The sequence below is a fragment of the Aethalodelphis obliquidens genome, unplaced genomic scaffold, assembly GCF_003676395.1.
Source record: "Aethalodelphis obliquidens isolate GAN/ISIS:26980383/991018 unplaced genomic scaffold, ASM367639v1 scaffold49, whole genome shotgun sequence".
NCBI lineage: Eukaryota > Metazoa > Chordata > Mammalia > Artiodactyla > Delphinidae > Aethalodelphis > Aethalodelphis obliquidens.
Genome location: NW_020837993.1, coordinates 12,277,049 through 12,295,655, shown reverse-complemented (window position 1 = coordinate 12,295,655; position 18,607 = coordinate 12,277,049). Strand labels below are relative to the sequence as shown.

The following is an 18,607-nucleotide window of genomic DNA, read 5'->3' as shown; positions in this document are numbered from 1 at the left end:
TGAAGAGTGGTCCCCGCTTGCCACAACTAGAGAAAGCCCTCGCACACAGACGAAGACCCAACACAGCAAAATTAATTAATTAATTAATAAACTCCTACCCCAATATCTTCTTTAAAAAAAAAAGAAAAAAGAAAAGGATCAGCCTTGTCTCTGTAAGGCTGGGGAACAATTATTTTAGATAACTGGTGTTTGTTTCCTCTTTCTCTCTCTCATTGAGAACAGTACAGATACAGGTTCTGTCCTCATGAAGCCTCAGACTAACAAGAATAGAATTAAATAGAATACTACAAAAATAATTTATTATGCTTGTGATAGGAACTACAATAAAAAGGTACAGAGCCCGATAGTATCACACGATAGAAGGATCTGACCAAGTCCAGATGGTAAGGGAAGGCTTCCCTGAGAAAGTGTAGGGAGAGGTGAGGGAGAGGCAGGCAGGAGCCAGGCGAAGGTGGCAGCAGTGCAGGGAGCAGAGGGACCCCAGCAGGTCCTGGGCACACGCCTCTAAGCTCAGTGAGTCTGAAAGAATGCAGATGGGCTGCGGCTCAAAGACAAGCTGGAAAGATATCGCAGAGAAGCAGACGCTGCAGGGCCGTGTAGGTCACATTAAGGACTCAATATTGTCCCAAGAGAAGTGGAAAACCACCGACGGATTTTAAAAGGAAATATTTTAATTGCCATTTTTAACAGATCACTCCATTTAGAGACTGGTTGGAAGGGGGCAGGACTGGAAGCAGGGATGACAGGGACATCATAACCGTCCTGGTGAGGAACAAGGTTTCCTTGCCCAAAGGTGGGGCAGTGCCTCCAACGAAAGGAAGTGAAAAGATCTGACAACTATTTAGAAGGATGGTTTCTAGATTTCTGGCACAGCAGTCATAGGCTGTAGTGCCATCTACTGCAAAAGAACACGGTCAAAGCAGCAGCTCATGCTGCGCTGTGTTGTGAGCCACAACTGTGGAGAAGCTGAACAGGCAGCTGGGTACACTGGTCTAGAAATCAGAAGCCAGGCCTAGACTAAATACAGAGCAAGTCTAAGCATCACATGTGGCCAACGGGAGCAAGGAGGAGGAAGTCTCCTCTCCTATTTGTGTTTCCAAATTGATACATAATGTGCTATTAAAAACTACTCCCTGAATCTCTTATTGTACTAGGGTAAAAGGAGGAAGTAAAAGGTGCTATACAAGAATAAGTGAGGGGCTTCTGCAAAATATGTAATTTTGTTGTTTTACAATTTTATATGGAAATGTAAAGTGCTAAGAATAGCCAAGACATCCTTAAAGAACAAGGAGAGGAGATTTGCTCCCCCAGATATTAAAACGTATTAGAGAATAATAATAATTTACAACAATATTATACTGACCCAGGGATATAACAACAGACAATAGAACTAACGGAACCATGTGTATATAAAAACTTTATACCTGAGTTGGCAAGACATAACAATGAGGAAAGAAAGGATGATTTAGGCTACCTTTATGTATGCAATTGTACCTGACCACCTCATGTTATACACCAAAACCAATTCTGGATAGATTAAAGACCTAAATGCCATGAAACATTTTAGAAAAAAATATAGGCAAATAATGACCCTGTGGTATGATGTACAAAACACAAAAAGTACAAACCATAAGCCAAAAGAAAAATACAGTTTACCTACTTAAAATGCAAACTCTGCTCCCAAAAAACAAGCAAAACAACAATGTGGAAAAGCTACAAGCTGGGAGAAGACTGTTGCAACATATAACTAACAGCAGAGAATACATAAACAACTCCTACAAGTCATAAGAAAAAGACAAGCAAGCAGCCCAGTCTTGCAATGCTTTGTTACTCATATGTCATTTTCGGGAAAAAAGGAGGCAAGCAAATCACACAGAGGAAGAGCAAACCACTTAGTGATACACTCCTGGCAAAGGCAGGGGACTGGGCACCCTCCCACCTGGTTAAGGGCAGAGCCATTAACAACCTTCTTTGGAGGACAATTTGTCAATATCCATCAAAACAACAACAACAAAACCTAACAACCCTTTGATGTGGCAGTTGTACTTCTTGGAATTATCCAAGAGATAAATTCACATATGTAAAAAGATTAGTCAAGGACATTCTCTGTAATACTGTTTCTAGAAGCAGAAAAATGAAAAATTAGAATGTCCAACAATGGGGAATAAGTTTAAATAAATTACATCTATACAATGGAATCAATGACAAGGATCTATCACTTAGAGAAACTGTTTTGTAAAAAAAATCAAGATGCAGAACAGACCATTAACAAAAGAGAAGCAGGCTAGAAGATGGAGGATGGAAAATATGCACACTTATATGCACAGACTATCTCTGCAGGGACACAAAAGAATCCAGTAAGAGTGACTGCCTCTGGGAAGGAGAGGAGGGGCCAGTGCTGAAGAGCAGACATTTCCCCCTCACTGAACAGTCCGTATCACCTTTCGTTTTGTTTTTAACCATGTATATATATGTATGTGTTACCTTCTTAATAAAATGTCCTACTGAGAAAATTTCATCCACTCAAAAAATAAAAAAGAATGGTTTAAACAAATGATAGTATATCCATACTAATAAATACTATATCTAGCAGTTGAACAGAGTAAACCTATATGTATTAATACTGAATAGGTACAAGGTTCCTTTTTGGGGTAATGAAAATGTTTTAAAATTGGCTGTGGTAATGGATGCCCAACTCTATGAATACACTAAAAGCCACTGAATTGTACACTTTAAAAGGGTGAATCGTAACGTATGTGAATTCTATCTCAATAAAAGCTGTTAAAAATATCTATACACACATACATACACAAAAAGAGAGAGGGGGATGGTGAGGAAATAGGATTCAGCAAACTGGGACCAGAGGCCGAATCCGGCACACCACTGGTTTTTATAAATATAGTTTTATCAGCACATGGCCACACTCATTCATCCACATATTGTCTATGGCTGCTTTCATGCTACAAAGGCAGAGTTGAGTAGTTAACAACAGAGACAGGAGGGCTCGCAAAGCCCCAAATCTTTACCATCTGGCCTTTTACAGAAAAAGTTTGCCAACCCAATATTTAAAAAGTCTTAAGTTATATACAGCTGAGCAAAAACTAACAATTGCAGAATAATACAGTCAGTATGATATCATTTATGTTCTAAAAACCACACACAACACAATAAGACATATTTTCTATAAGTACATTTAGGAAATGATCTAGAAAGATAAGGACCAAACCAAACTCATACCCATGAGTTACGTCTGGGCAGGGGTAGGCAGATAAGGATTGGGAGTTGGCCAAAGGGGACTTTGGCTTTATTTGTAATTTATTTGAAAATGTATTTTATTTGTTTTAAGGAGACAAGTTCATACATTACCTGAGTAATTGAACTTTCTTTCTTAATTAATATTTAAAATATTTTAAAAGCAAGGCTGGCAGAAACAGAAAAGTAACAGGACTAGGTAGAATTTAAAAATGTGAGTTCTGATCTTGGTCTTAATATTACTAAGCACTGCCAGAATTTTAAGTATTCTGATCCTACACCCACTTCTTAGTTTTTTCAGCTCTTTCTCCTGGCATTCCTCTTACATTTCTCCTTCGTTGCCTTCAGAGCTGAGGTTTTCAAGTTTCAAGGTGAAATGAGATATGAGCAAGGGTGGCAGGGAGGGATGGAGGATGGCTACAAAGGAGGCACAGGCTAGCAAATGGTGGTGTCCTGTCAACAGTCAACTATTTCGGGGATATAATTCTTATTTCAGGGCCACTCGGATGTGTGATGATTCCTAGTCTCAGGTATAGCAGGACTTTGCAGTAAGTCCACGCTCATAGCCTTTGTATTCCTATCTTCACATAATTCACAAGACCCTAATGAGAGCTGTGTGACTTCTAACATTTTCTGTACTTCAAATTAGTTTGCAAGTAAGTTTGACTAGTCTTGTAACAAAGTACACCATAGAAATGGAACTAAATGACTGTTAATAAGCAATCCAGGCCCTAGAATGGTACATAATGGATCCTGAGTCCCAACCAAGCTGTTTTACACCATAATTTACAAAAATAATATGGGTACAAATGACAAAATACACTTGTTCATCTTTAGGAAAATAAATTAAGTGAAAATATAATGGGAGAAAAAAGTAAACTACTTTAAGACAATTATTAGTTACTATTAATTACAGGAATGGACAGTTTTTCAAGCAAAAACATTAAATGTCAAATGTAGTTTCCAACTGCATATGTTTACACAAAATTAGACCTCAGCTAACCAATCTTGTAGGATACCTAGAAACTATGTACAATTCTAGAAAAGGCAAGTGCTCTAAAACAGTAATAAAAGCAACTAAAATTTTTTTATGAAGAGGTAAATTCAAAAGGTAGGGTATCCTGAAGGCCATGGTATTATCAGGGGGCCTGTGTCAGCTCAGTTAGCTTGAGCAAGTCTCAAAAGGGGGAGCTTGAGCAACTCTCAGTTGTTGGGACCACAGCCACTTCTGCTTCTGAAACAAAGCAACTTGACAACCTGAAGAAGGGCTGCTTTTGGTTGAAATAATCTGGGGAAATCTGGCTGTATAGAAACTAGAGTTACAAGGGGAAAAAAGCACATTCAACAAACTGATTTTTTAGACAATCTGGTTTTAAACAAGACTCAGCATAATTTTAACACATCTTCACAAAGGAGAGAATAAGAAGTAGAGTATTAGCAAAAAGAAGCATTAGAAATTATATACACAAGCACTCATATATTTTAAACTAAATAGAATTTCATTTTAAGTTTCTCCTTGGGAAAAAAGGGTTTGCTTCTAATAAACTCACCTCCATGTTCTAGAAATACTCGAACACATCTTTCCTTTCCTCTTGCTGCAGAGAAATGAAGCAGGGTCCAGCCATTAGCATCCCGGCCATTTGGAGAATAGCCTTGTTCTAACATCTTTCGTACCGTGTGAACATCCCCGGCAGCCACTGCAGCTTGAATCTGCAACTCTTCCTGGAGTTCAGGGTTCCTTCGACAATGGTGGTGTAACATCCTAGCTGAGTCCACTTTTTACAAAGGATTCATTAGGTCACAGGGATCAGCCTTGAAGGGTAGGTAGAATACATAAAATTTAGAATACTTGACACCTGACAGTGTGTTCATTAAATAGCACAGAAGTTTCCATTGCTAAATCATGTAAACTTTAGTGATGACAGTTCATACTACTATAACAAATTAACATGTATCAGTTTTGACCAAAACTTTCAGTTATTTCCCTAAGATTATAAAAGATTTCAAAAAGAAAGTGAGGCATAAAGCCCTAAAATGCCAAAACAGGCAATTTCTTCTGTAGCCTTTTGTAAACTCAAAGCAAACACCAATGAACACAACATTTATTTTAGGTAAAATGGAAAGTGATGCTAGGCAGCTGAAGATGGAGACAACAGAGGAAGCAAATGAGTACTTGTCTTAGGAGTTCGCATTTACCTGATGCACACGGAAAATTTAAGTTATAAACCATTCAAGGATTCTATCACAGATCAGTGAGTACATATCGAGTATCAAATGGACAATTCATAGATTAGGACTAAAGACCTCCAGCTATGAGAAGTAGTCTAAAATTTTAAAAAAGCAAAAACCTTTAGGCTGGTCCCCTAAAGTATTTCAACAATATTTTATTTTTAGCTCCAAAGAGTGGAAAGTTGGGGGGAAGGGGAAGTGGGTGGGGTTTAAGTAAATTAGAGGAAAATGTGTAGATTATATTTACTTTCCTTTTGTTTCTGTCTCTTTCTATCCTCCCCACTTTATGTCCTCTGAGGCACGATTTACTACTACTCTTTTTCTGCCACATTTCTTTTGCACTTTTTTAATTTCCATTTTCCAGAAGTTTTATTCTACAAATACTCAAAGTAGCAAGATCATACAAAATATTTAAAAACTAAAGGAATCTAATCAATCTGTTGATTAACCACATGAAAAAGGTAAAAGCAGTATATAGAATTCTAACACTCTCTAACAGGTCACAAACGAGGTGTGTACTCAAACTCAATGTAAAATGAGATCTCCTTCATGCAAACAGGGAAGTCCAAACTGAACTGGTGAAAAGTTACATCTTATATGTGTGTATACAAAAACTTTTTTAGTGCATTTTTAAGCTTTTAAATACATACAGAAACTTAAACTACATAATTCTAGGAAGCCATTCCATCTGGGCTAACTTTAAGGTATAGATTAAACTCACCTCCTAATTAGTAGCTTCCACTTCTAAAAATAAAAAATTATGTGAAAGTCCTTTAAAGACATTCTGGTCTCATATGTAGGTTAGACATCTTGGGATAATCTTGTTACCAATAATAGTTTACCTTGTAAAACTTCTCCTTATAGACTGTACAAAGGTCAACTTAAGCCTAACTTAGGTCATAACTTAGGTCATATTATCACAGCTTAATAGTATAATCACATATCCTACCTTGTTTCATACATAGAAAATGGTTATTACAAAACTCCTAAGTATCACTACTAAGTAATGTAATTTAAAAATATCAGGCTATCTCCTCAAGGAAAATTGGGAAATTAGAAATTTCCTGACAATTTGTTTTCTTAATAAACGTGATTTCCCCCATCTCTTCACTTACTTTTTCAACTGACACTAAAATTAAGTCTCTTGTCTTAGAAATTTTAAAACCAAGAATCCTTTTGGAATAGGTTTTTGCTTATTTTTAGCATTATAAGGAAAGATGAAGACCATTAGAAGGAGTTAATAGAAACTACTACCATATACTCAAAACAATCATCTTTAACAGATTTTTCTTTTTTAATTGGGATGATCACCTTGGCACTTAAGGCATACTATGCAAGGAAAAAGATTCAAACAATATCAAAACAAACCTGGATTTTCTTTTAGCAAGTGCTGTGTTTAGTATGAATTAGGTGATCTGAAGGAGAAATAAAAGCTAAATGGATTTTCCCCAGAACAGCACAGATGACCTATGACCCTCAGTCACTTACCTTACGGGAAGAATGCCCCTTTTCCTGATACGTGGATTGCCTAATAACCATTGTGCACATACAGCATCGTGAGTAGGGGGCTCAGAGTGTGTCCAGATTCCAGTGTCAATGAGCTCTTTCTTAACCTAAAAACGAATGAAATAACAATCACGGGAAATTTTCTAAAAAAATAAAGAAACATAGCTGCCTGAGTAGTCTACCTTTTGATGAGCTTATATTTTAGCACTTTACAACAAACTTACAGAGCAAAGAAAGAACTTAAATCAATGCTTAGAAAAAATGATCTCAAATCTACATTAACCCGCAAGGTGGTACAGGATATGACTTATTTTCAGGAATTTTTTTTTTTCTAAAAAGGCAGGGTTTTTTTTTTAATGAATAAGCAAAATAATAAATCACACACTTGGAATTTGGATGCAAACACAAATTCTTCCTTTTGCTCTATTCAAAATATATTTTCAGTACTGAATTACTTTTTAATTGACATCGCAAGTTTCTTACTCTTTCTAAACAATTAAAATGAGAATATATCTGCATTCAATACAATAGGTGGCCAGGGTCAAAATGAAATCTATGACAACTAAAAGGAGATTTTCTTTAAATGCTGGTTCTTCATACATGCAAGAGGCATCACGTTAATAATTTTGAAACTTTTTTATTCCTTTATGCATACACCAAACTAGGTAAAAGATTAACAGTCTTGCCAGCTTCTCCATATGGATTCTGAAAAAATTCTCTACAACTAAAAGAATAGGGATCTTTCTCCATGTCAGATAAATCCTAGATCTGTGAATTCCATTAAGGTTAAGAACACAGGCAAAGTGACTTCCATGCATTACACCAGAATCCCTCTAGGAATTACTCACTGGGAGAACTGCCACCCCATCCCAGTGGGGTGGATGTGCTAATAAGCCCTCCATCACTTAAACAAGGAATGGTCAAGCTGCCTGGCAACCTGATGAGCTATGGAGAAAAGTGACAGTCATAGGTGGTGGTGGCTACAGACCAGAATTTTCAACCAATCCAAATTAGTATGGTCTACTTTGAACCTTTCCTCTTTTCACACCTTATTTTTCCTTGTCAAATTTCTTCAAGGAAGGCCAAAGACTTTGCAAACATGCACTTGGAAATAAATAATATTTGGTTTAAAACTCTGCTTAACACTTCTAACTGAACTAGGCATGATCAGAACAACTCCTACATGGCAAGCTGTAAAAAATGCACAGTTATCCTTACAGAAATGGCTGATTCTAAGACTGGGCAAGAAATATAGAAGATGAGCCTAGAGCACCTCACAGTGCCAAAAAGCAAGGAAGTGCTCCAAGAAAAATGCAATGATGGGGGTATGTCAAAGGGACACAGGAGCCAACCAAAAGAGCTCTCAATAGCCAAGATGGAACAATTCGAATAAGAAGATAGTCAAAGTACTATTAGAGTCTAACCCAAAGTACAGAATAAATATCAATAAGTCTGTATTGATATAAATAACTAATTAAATTTTTAAAGGGGGAGAAGAAACAAATCTCCTGTGCAAAATTCCAAATAATTTGTGTAAATTCTCTCCCCTCAAGGAGGTGGAGCACAATTCCTCTCTCCTTAAATGTGACTTCCTTTCAAAGAGGATAGTATGGGGGAGGGGGGAAGAAACTTTACAGTGGGAAACCTGAAAAACACTGCCTCAGCCAGGTGATCATGGTCAAAATCAAGAGTGCCAAGTCATGTTGTTAGTATGATATGATGAGAATGGCAATTTACCTCTGTGCTCTTTCTCCCCCAAACCCATAGACCTAGCCTAATCATGAGGAAAATATCAGACTAATTCCAATTGAGGGGCATTCTACAAAATACCTGACCAGTACTCTTCAAAATGTCAAGGTCATCAAAAGCAAGGAAACAAAGAAGTCTGAGAAACAGTCATAGCCAAGAGGAGCCTAAAGAAACGACTAAATGGAATGTGATATCCTTGATGGGATCCTAGAACAGAAAAAAAGATATTAGGTAAAAACTAAAGAAATCTGAATACAGTATGGGTTTTAGTTAATAAGAATGTTCATTACTGGTTCATTAATTGTGGCAAACGTATCTATTAATATAAGATGTTAATTAGGGGAAGGTGAGTGTGCAGTATATGGGAATCCTGTATTACCTTTGCAATTTTTCCATAAATCTAGAACTGTACTAAAATAAAAAATGCAAACCAATGTCTCCAATGATGAGCCTGCAGCATTTCCACAAAGGAACATGTGATTACTTCACATGTGAGCTACACCTACAGTGCAAGAATGAACACCACTGAAGCCTTACTTCTAAGTGCGCCCTGCCTCCCAAGAAAAGTGGAGACGACCCTCTACGGTCTTGAGTCTTTAAGAGTCCTTGTTCTTGTTGTTGCTTTCCACATAGCCATCATCACTTCCATGAATGCAGTGGAGTGGTGGGGAGGACATGTGAGGTGGGGGTTGAGAAGAATATGAAATGGTATTAATTTATTAATAATATCAAGAAAGGCTTTGTTAAAAGTCAAAGTGACTCAACTATTTCTCTCTTATAAGAAAGATGCACAAACAATAGTAACTTGTGATAATCCCACATGGTCTGCTTCAATTAGACAAATGAAAGTCTACTGAGTGCCTGACACATGCCTGGCATACTACTAGGCTTTGGCCACTGGTATTATTCCTGGGTAGAACTTTAATAGAGAGTTCTGCATACTTCAAATGAATCAAATACTCCTAGAATGGTTAAGATCCTTTTTCTCTTTTCTGACAATACCACGCTCTATAAATAATAACCATAGGTTTAAACCAAAAAAGCGCTTCAGTCTCTATGGGAAAAAACACAGACACACACATAACATGCACACATGACCCCTGTCAACTGCATACCTTAAATTATGAAGGCCAATGACTTATTAGCAAAACATCCTAATAGTTCAAAGCATCAGATGAGTTAATTTCATCCTGGTGTAATTTTATGAGAGTTTGTACTTACTAGAGTAGAACCATCCATGTATGTATAAGTACAGGGAAAAAAGACTATTGAACTTAGTAAATATAATATCCAGTGGTAAAGTTACCTATTAAAAACTACAAAGGAAGCCCAGAGATGAGAATGGAAAAAAGTCTATTCCCCCTCAAAAAGTGCAAGTTTGAAAGTCTGATAGCTCATGGTAGTGACCTATAAAATAAAAAAATACGGCAAAGGAGGCAATTTTCTAAATAAACATATGTACAATGTAAGTTGACTCAGAATGACTAAAACTCTGAGGGTGCAATCTTTAGAAATCCCATTCTAGGTTTCACAGTCAGAAAAAGAAAAAAAAACATACTAACAAGGAAGACTTCAGAATTATGTATCAAAATGAGCTGCTTCCCAATGTATATCACTTTTAGATAAGATTTTACTGCCCAATGTTAATGGTGTGTTTAAATTTTACGAATTCATCTTTTCTACTCTACACTTTTCTTACAAAAGAAAACAATCTAGGCATCCGAGCTTTTATACTGTTGACTGTATTAGAAACTATAAATTTAGGAATTAAAATGTTGCCATCTAATTTCTATATAGATGCCAAGTGAACCTCATTAAGTTAAAACCAAAGCTTCTTGCTTCATATAATTAAAAGAAATCTATATTCACAGAATAAAGAATAAAATAGCTATAAAACAAAATATATTTAAGATCTGTCTAAAATTATATAACTTCCACCGAATTTGCCCACGTGTCCCCAGTTTCCTTTGGCATAAATGATTAGTCATTAATGGCTTTTTACATATTATTTTCACTAAAAGGCCACACATTTTTTTGATTAAGTGACACACATTAGAACTGTGCTTTCAGATTTCACACAAACTAGAAACAAGATAACAGCTTGCTACTCAAAAGAAGAAATAAGCATTTCTTTGCAGAGTAAACAGAGATACAGGCTGGAAAGGAAAGAAAATCAGCAACTCCAAGGATACTGGCCCTGAGGAGAGAAAAAAAACCAAAAAACAAAAAAACCAATAGTTCACAAGTCCTAAGAAGGAAGATGGGTGCAGAAACACTACAATGCCCGAAGTGTGCAACATGGGTGAGATGGATGTTAACGAGGTCTACTCATATAACTAAGAGCCTGGAACCCAAAATGAAGTAGAAGTGTTATTTTAGTAACACTCAACAAAGCACCATAGTGTTTATGTTCCAAAACAAGTGAGGGTATCCCTTCAAATTACTGGGCCTCCAAATAACATAAGGAGTTATTATCATGCAAGACTTAATCTATAAGTCTCCTAAGTTCTAACAGAAAGACCAACAAATTTCATGAAACGTGGACAAGGCAATAGAGGAAATTTCGTAATTCACTTACCCAGACCCAATTCAAAGCATAAATCACAAGTATTATAAATGATGAAGTCTTGTCAATCTTATCTCATTAACCCATGTCTGGCATTACCACCTTAGCAACCTCATGTCGGTACCTAAGTTTGTAAGAAATGAGACAAGCATTCCACAAAAGGCATGCCTTCTGTTGAGAATGAAATGAAAGGCTAAAAGTCACGTATTAGATATGCTTATAGAAACTACCTGACTTTAGACTTTTTAGGGACAGTATGTACTTCTGTGTTATCAAATAAAGAGATATTGTACGTGTCATAATTGTGAATGGCACCACTTTAGGTATGAAGAAAATAAGTACTGGCCATAGCATACTCAAAATACAACACTTCAATTAAAATCAGTGATTCTTCCTATGTGATCATAAATCTTACTTGGTTACCAAAAAAATTGGGTATTTAAAATTTTTTTTCCTTTCAAAACAATGTGACTGACAACAGAATTAACACAAAGTTAACTACCAGATTGAAAAAGATAAACTACCTAACTGGCGATGTTGGTAACGAAGTACTAAATTAAATATTTTACATGACTGGCATAACCTAGACCAAATACTCTCAATCATGCTAATATTAAGAACAGATGCTGACAATTTATATATATTCTGTAATCTTAGAAAAATCATTAAAAGCTGAGAGGATCAACGAAACATTATTTAAGCAATGAGAATGAACTCACTGGAAACCAGAGGAAAGCAGTGTTCCTCTCTTTACCTTACATACTTGACTCAGCACAGGTGATAATATCCCTCAGAAATGAAAACATGCTAGAGTTCAATCTAAAGCAGAAATATATTTAACTGAGAAGGCCTGAATAAAAAATACATAATTCATTTTTACCTTAAAAACATATTTCAAGTATTTTAGCATTTTTTAAAAGTTCTAAAGGAATCATTAGGCATTTCTCTAGTGATTCACATATTTAAATAATGAAAGACGCATTCTACCTAGCTTTTACTGAAATGAAGTGGACCCTACATATACATACAAAGGGTGCCCTAAATGCTCACTGTGTAATAGTCATTGGTAGATACTGATTTTAAATCCCATTCAGTAGCATACGCTCTCATTTTGGTGTCCAGTTCCAGGTTTCAAGAATATGCAAACCCTCAGAGCCCCTTAAAAGTCTCTTTAGCTCTACCTTGACAATTAGAAGAATCAGGAAAGACATTAATTTCCTTTTCTGGAAGGCAGAAAGTCCAGTAGAACAGAGTAAGTCAAAGATTTCCTAACAACTTCTGCTATTTTAAGTACTTCTTTGTACCTAAAATTCCCTAAACAATCTGAGATATTAAAATAACTCTGAGATTAACAAGTCACTTTATACTCCTGCTATTGGATGTTGGAGAAGCTATTCATTTGGCTAATTTCTGAATTAACTCTTACATAATTTCCCTGTTCACATCCCCTCTTTAGGACTTACATGAATGTCCTAAACCTACCTTTAGTGCATTTTCAGAAGCAGCAACGAAATACAGCAGCAGAAATGTGATCACATGAATTAGATGCTTAAATTTCAATTTAACAAATTCTCTGTAAAGGTTTTGAAATGAGAAATCTTATGAAGAGTGCCAAAATAAAACCCTAGATTCTAAACACACCAAAACATTCTTTTGTTTTAAAAATCCTGACTGTCAAATGATTAACAAGACATTCTGTAAAGTTTTATAAGTATTAGAAAATGAGGTATAACAAATACGATTTATCTTTTTATAAGAGTTTCAGAGCCCATCCACATCTGTCACACAGAAACACACAAAAGCTCAAAGAATTAATTATACATAAGTGCTTCGGGAGGGAGTATTGCTTTCATACCATTCATACTACTAAGGTACACAGATTCACTTTTTACTAGAGAAAAAAAAGTCACCTTATTTTCTGAAACTTACAAATTTCAAGGTATTACTGTACCATCCTCTACCAAACCCCTGTCAGTTAGGTAACTCAAAAGATTTTCTGATGGAGGTAGAGGAAAGATGATAGGAAAGGACAGGGGAAAACAGAAAATTGTGGTTTAACTGAAAAGCAGAGTCATTCAGAACTAACAAGCCATTAACAAGGAACTGAGGAATTCCTATGAGAGTAAGAGGGTCAGGGGGAGCTACAAAAAGGTCTCAAAGTCTCTGAGCTGGGTAAATGGTACAGTGCACCAAAAGATAAAGCAAAACACGGAAACACACTGTACAGAGAGAAAGGGGGAAAACATGTTCCTGGGAAAGAAAAGTTATTAAAATGTTAAGGATTGGGGCACGGACAGTGTTTTTGTTTTTGCTGGGAAACTGGGAGCCAGGAAAGGGTTGCATTCCCAGGTAACCATCCTGAAAATAAAGCACGGCTTAATGAGTTGGGGCCAGGAATAAACAGTGGGGGAGGGGAGGGCTGGCTTATTACCTTTATGGAGGATGCTGGTCAGAGGCTCTCTGCTGCTTCTCTGGTGGGTGGGCAGCCCCGTTCCTGCTCTCTCGCCTCCCCTAGCCAGCTCAAACCTGGAAATCAGAAACCTGTGAGTGGTGCAGTACCCCGGGGGCGAGGAGGAGGGGGCTCTGAGGAAGGGGGAGCAGAGGAAGAGACTGGTAAAAGGCAAGCAGGAAGAAGCAGTGATTCTCCTCCCTCCCAGGCTTCCCCTCAGGGGAGGTAACTGACTTTACCTGTCTCCTCAGCTGCTGCTTCTCTTCTTTCTTTCAGCCTCCTCCACACTCACCAACTTCTCCATTGAAGAAACAGCCCAGGCAGGGCCGGACACGGGTGTTCTTGATCCTCCTCGATGCCTCACGGCCCCAGCCCGGCTATCATCCAGACTGCCGAAAAGACTGGAGGCGGCGGTCCTGGCCGCCGGGCAGCCTCGGGGCAGGGGTGCAGGGAGGAAGTCCCGGCTCGGATGGGGGGGCAGTGCCCGTCTGAGGGCTCGGAGCAGGGGGCTGCCGCGCTCCGGGCCGGAGGCTCCCAGCTACGAGGGGACACAGGAGGTCTCGGGGCAGCGAGGTCCCAGGTCATTCAGGGTCCGAAGTTCCAGCCGCGGGGGATCCAGGCAGGGGGCTTTCGGGATGCACTTTGCACTGATCCACCCCCGCCCCCTCCCTCCAGCACTTTGGGGTCACTGGGATGGGACCAAGCCTTCAGCAGCCAATCAGCGGCCGCACTGGAGCCTGAGCCCGGAGCCGTAAACTAGGTCCGGGGTGGGTGGGGGTGGGGGGTGGAGGCGACTTGGTTGGTTGGTTGCTTCCTTCCCTCCTCCTTACCCCAGCAGCACCCACCCCTAGCCTGCCGTAAAGCCGCCTGTGCATTCGCGACAATAAGAGGAGGCGTGCCGATCGAGGTTAGCACTCGTCTCCGATTGGCCTCAGTCACTTCCCCCTCCCCGTGGCTTCCGCTGCTCCGCCCCTGGCGGATGGACTCGAAGCGGTTGCTAAGAAACACTGTAGGGCGAACAGGTCCTCTGCGCATGCGGAAGAGGAAACGCCTTGTACTTTCCGTGAACTACGGTGTCTCGGTAGGGGCCGGGGTTTGCTCGAATGGCGGTGCAAAAGCAGAGTGGCTTGAGTCAGATCCCTGGCAGGTAAGTGGGCGCAGCCGCTGACCTCGGCGGCGGGGGAGGCGTGTGTGCGGCCGACTGAGAGGCTGTTCCAGGGCTTAGGATTGCGGAGGCGTCAGTCCCCAGGAAGCCAGGAGAGGGGCGCCTTGTCCCGCCGCTCTCCTCAGAGCTTTTTAGACGCGACTGCCGGGTCCTGGGCTCCTCTCTCGGTCCCTGAGGCTCCGCTAGCTCCCAGGCTGGGCGTGCCTCGCCTAGCGTGGCAAAGAGGACTCTCTGTGGGGTGACGGTAACGCTTCAAGGGCTTTCCTGCCAGAACAGCGACCCTCACGAATTCCTGTGAATGAAAGGGAAAAGAGTGGAAAGTATGGGAGATGGACGTGTTTATTAAGGGCATTTTTTTCGTTTAGCCGGTATTTACCCTCCGGTCACTGTTCTAGCCGTTAGGGAGACAACGGTGAACGAGATAGGATAGATGCAATCATTTGCTCTCGTCACTTTAACAGAGAGACCGACAAACACAAAATTATTTATCAGATAGGGATAGGTTATGTAAAGAAAAGCAGAATAATGGGATCGAGATTGGCTAGGGCGCGATGGCTATTTTAGGTAGGAAAGGTCTCTGAGGAAGTGACATTTGAGTATCGATCTGAGTGAGGAAGAGCTAGCCATGCCAAGAACTGAGGGAAGAATTTTTCAGGCAGAGACATCAAAAGGGCAAAGCTTCTGACGCTGGAATAATCTTTGCTGTTGACAGGAACTGCAAGAAAGAAGGCCAGGTAGTCAAGCAGCGTAAGAGGGAGCATGGTTAGTAATGAAGTTGAGGGTGGGGGAGGGGGGGGTGTGACAGGCTGCGGATCTTGCAAGACCTTGTAGCGGGTGGTCGGAAAGTTATCGTATCTGTTTATGTTTTGAAAAGATCACTGGCTGCTCAGTGGAGAAGACTGCAGCGGGGAGTGAGGTTAAGGCAAATGTGAAAGACTGTTGCAGTAGTCCAGGCAGTAGTTGACGTTATCTTAAACTAAGCCACCCAGTACACCAGACGTTTGACTACCACCGATGTCCTCAAAGAAAGGCCTAATTGTATAAAGGAAGTATGCATTTCAACGTATCAGCTGTTTTTGTTTAATAAAATATATTAAGATGTTTTGTGGCAGATGGGGGTCACTGCAAACACTTTAAATTGATATCCTCGTATTTTATTGTACATTATCATTCATTTATCAAGAATACTAGTTTTGGTGCCTTCTACATGAGCTACTTATTGGCTTAGGTGGGCAAACTGGGTTCAGGCCTGCCCAGGGAAGCTCGTAGTCAAGCATAGGGGAACCAAACTAGAAAATAGTTATGGACAATTCAGTGAGAGAAATACTGTGTATAGGCTGAGGGAGCACTTGGCAGGGCCCTCTAATCCTGACTTGGATATGTGGAGGGCTCCCCAAGACTGGAGGTTTCCTAGTTGAAGGTTGAGAGTGGGAGGGAAATGGTTGAGTGTGATTTAGAAAGAATGGGCCAAGCAAAGCTTGGGAATCCTTAAAGTGCACAGAGTTTCTGAGGCCCTCAGAGAAAGCCTGGAGCTAAGTTTGTGGGGCACAGAGGTGAGAAGACCCCAAGAGCCAGATCTCAAAGGACATGCTAAGCCATGTTCAAGGATTTGGACTTTATCCGAATGAAAGTTGAGATGTCTTTCAGAAAGAAGTTGGTGTAGGGTGGGCGAAGAAACAGCCGCTTAGCACGGACTCTGTTGTGGTTGTCCAGGATAGGAGTGGTGTACTGTAACAGTGGCAGTGAGGATAGAGAGAAGTGAGGTTAGGAAGGGTCCAGGAACATAGCCAGGTTTCTCACTTGGGTGACTGTGAGATACAGGTGCCGTACACTGAGATGGCAAGTTTGAGAGGCCATAGACTGAGTTGAGTTTGTATTGAAGGTGCTGTGGAAACTCCAAGTACAGCTCTCCACTGGCATTTAGATACATGAGTGTGGAGCCCAGAAGAGAGCTAGACCTAACTGTGGGTTCTGAGTTGTTAGCATGTAGATATTAATTGAAGACATTGAAAGTCCCTGAAACATTTAAGGGACTACAGTCAACCCTCTGTATTCAAGGGTTCCACGTTCAACCAACCTCAGATCAAAAATATTTGTAAAAAGAAAAACATTCCAGAAAGTTCCAAAAACCAAAACTTGAACTTGCCACCAGCTTAGCAACTATTTATATACCATTTATGTTGTATTAGGTATTGTAAGTACGAGATGATTTAAAGTATAAGGGAGGATGTGCATAGGTTCTATGCAAATACAATGCCATTTTATGTAAGGGACTTGAGCATCCACTGATTTTGGTATCCCGGAGGGGTCCAGAACCAGTCTCATACCCAGAAATGACTGTAGAAGGAAAGGGGTCCAGCAAGCGTGTCTGAGAAGGAATCTCCAGAGAGGAAGAAGGAAGTCCAAGAGAAATTGACTTGTCAAGGATTAGTGTGTGTTTAGAAAAAGGCAAAAATACTTTTAATGGAAGGACTACACAATTATTATCCGTGTGAACATGTGCCCGTTTTTCCTTTAAAGAATATACCCGTTTGGCCAGCAAGTCTACTGATGAAATTGTAAGCAGAAGCCCCTTTTAAGAAGAAAACTTGAAGACTTGCAGGGGGAGGGGAATGAAAAGATGTATTATAAAGTGAGAACCCTCATGCATGATAGAGAAGGCACTGAAATTCTGTGGATTGATGATTAAATTAATATTCACATCTGGTGAGCCCTAAAGACTTCTTTCCTTTGTCCTGTGTAAGGCTTTTCAGAAAATACAAATTCTTAAAAGAACATTCTTGCTAAACATTTGCTTAGATTAGAAAAAATTAAAGTTGTGTATTATTAAAAGCCAGGCTGCAAATTATACAAGAAAAGTTTTTAATTACTTCTGGCTGTTCCTTTAAACCAAATCCACCCAGAAAGTATCATATCTAACTGTATATTCAAAAGAATATACAGTGCAAAACTCTGCGAGCAGTTTCCAAAGGGGTTTCAACAAGAGCCTGGAACAGAGGTACTCTATTTGGAGGTAACTTCATAAAAAAACTACTTTGAAGGCTACTACATATTTTTGGTGTATAATTTCCAATTTTTAAAAAATTAGGGCTTCCCTGGTGGCGCAGTGGTTGGGAGTCTGCCTGCCGATGCAGGGGACGCAGGTTCGTGCCCCGGTCTGGGAAGATCCCACATGCTGCGGAGCAGCTGGGCCCGTGAGCCATGGCCGCAGAGCCTGCGCGTCTGGAGCCTGTGCTCCACAACGGGAGAGGCCCGCATACAGCAAAAAAAAATAAAATAAATAAATAAAAAATAAGCTATTTTTTATATCTTTATACTTCTCAGCAATATTTCATAACTTTGAATTTCTAAATTTCCCTTCCTCCTTGAAGTACATAGCTGAATTATAATTAGAAACCAGTTATATTCAGACATATTAAATGATATTACATATTAGCAACTTCTGATCTTTCAATTCTGCCATGATTTCTTACTGGTTTATTATAAAAACAAAATAACATCACAAAAAGTTTGGAAAACAACTTACAATACCTCAACTTCAGTACCACCACCAACTGTATTTTTTTTTGGGGGGGGGGTACGTGGACCTGTCACTGTTGTGGCCTCTCCCGTTGCGGAGCACAGGCTCTGGACGCGCAGGCTCAGCGGCCATGGCTCACGGGCCCAGCCGCTCCGCGGCATGTGGGATCTT

General features: G+C 39.7%; 2 protein-coding genes across 6 annotated transcripts in view; one reads left to right on the top strand and one right to left on the bottom strand.

The window, feature by feature from the left end:
• Positions 1 to 14,502, bottom strand: part of ASB7 (ankyrin repeat and SOCS box containing 7) — a 49,120-nt gene extending 34,618 nt beyond the window's left edge. The window contains exons 1-4 of the mRNA XM_027083233.1: positions 13,991 to 14,502; positions 13,734 to 13,828; positions 6,970 to 7,094; positions 4,803 to 5,064 (exon numbers count right to left, since the gene is read on the bottom strand). Coding sequence (XP_026939034.1) covers positions 4,803 to 5,013 — 211 coding nt within the window. The 5' untranslated portion in view covers positions 5,014 to 5,064; positions 6,970 to 7,094; positions 13,734 to 13,828; positions 13,991 to 14,502. The remainder of the gene's footprint in view (positions 1 to 4,802; positions 5,065 to 6,969; positions 7,095 to 13,733; positions 13,829 to 13,990) is intronic.
• Positions 14,503 to 14,776: 274 nt separating this feature from the next.
• Positions 14,777 to 18,607, top strand: part of LINS1 (lines homolog 1) — a 29,475-nt gene continuing 25,644 nt past the window's right edge. For 3 of the 5 annotated variants that reach the window (XR_003428020.1, XR_003428019.1, XM_027083230.1), the window contains exon 1: positions 14,777 to 14,898. Coding sequence is in view for 1 of the 5 variants with exons in the window: in XM_027083230.1 (XP_026939031.1) it covers positions 14,785 to 14,898 (114 nt within the window). In the remaining 4 variants the exon portion in view is untranslated. Of the gene's footprint in view, positions 14,899 to 14,956; positions 15,679 to 15,790; positions 15,966 to 18,607 lie in introns of those variants that run through there. The other 2 variants (XM_027083232.1, XM_027083231.1) reach the window with 2 other exon arrangements.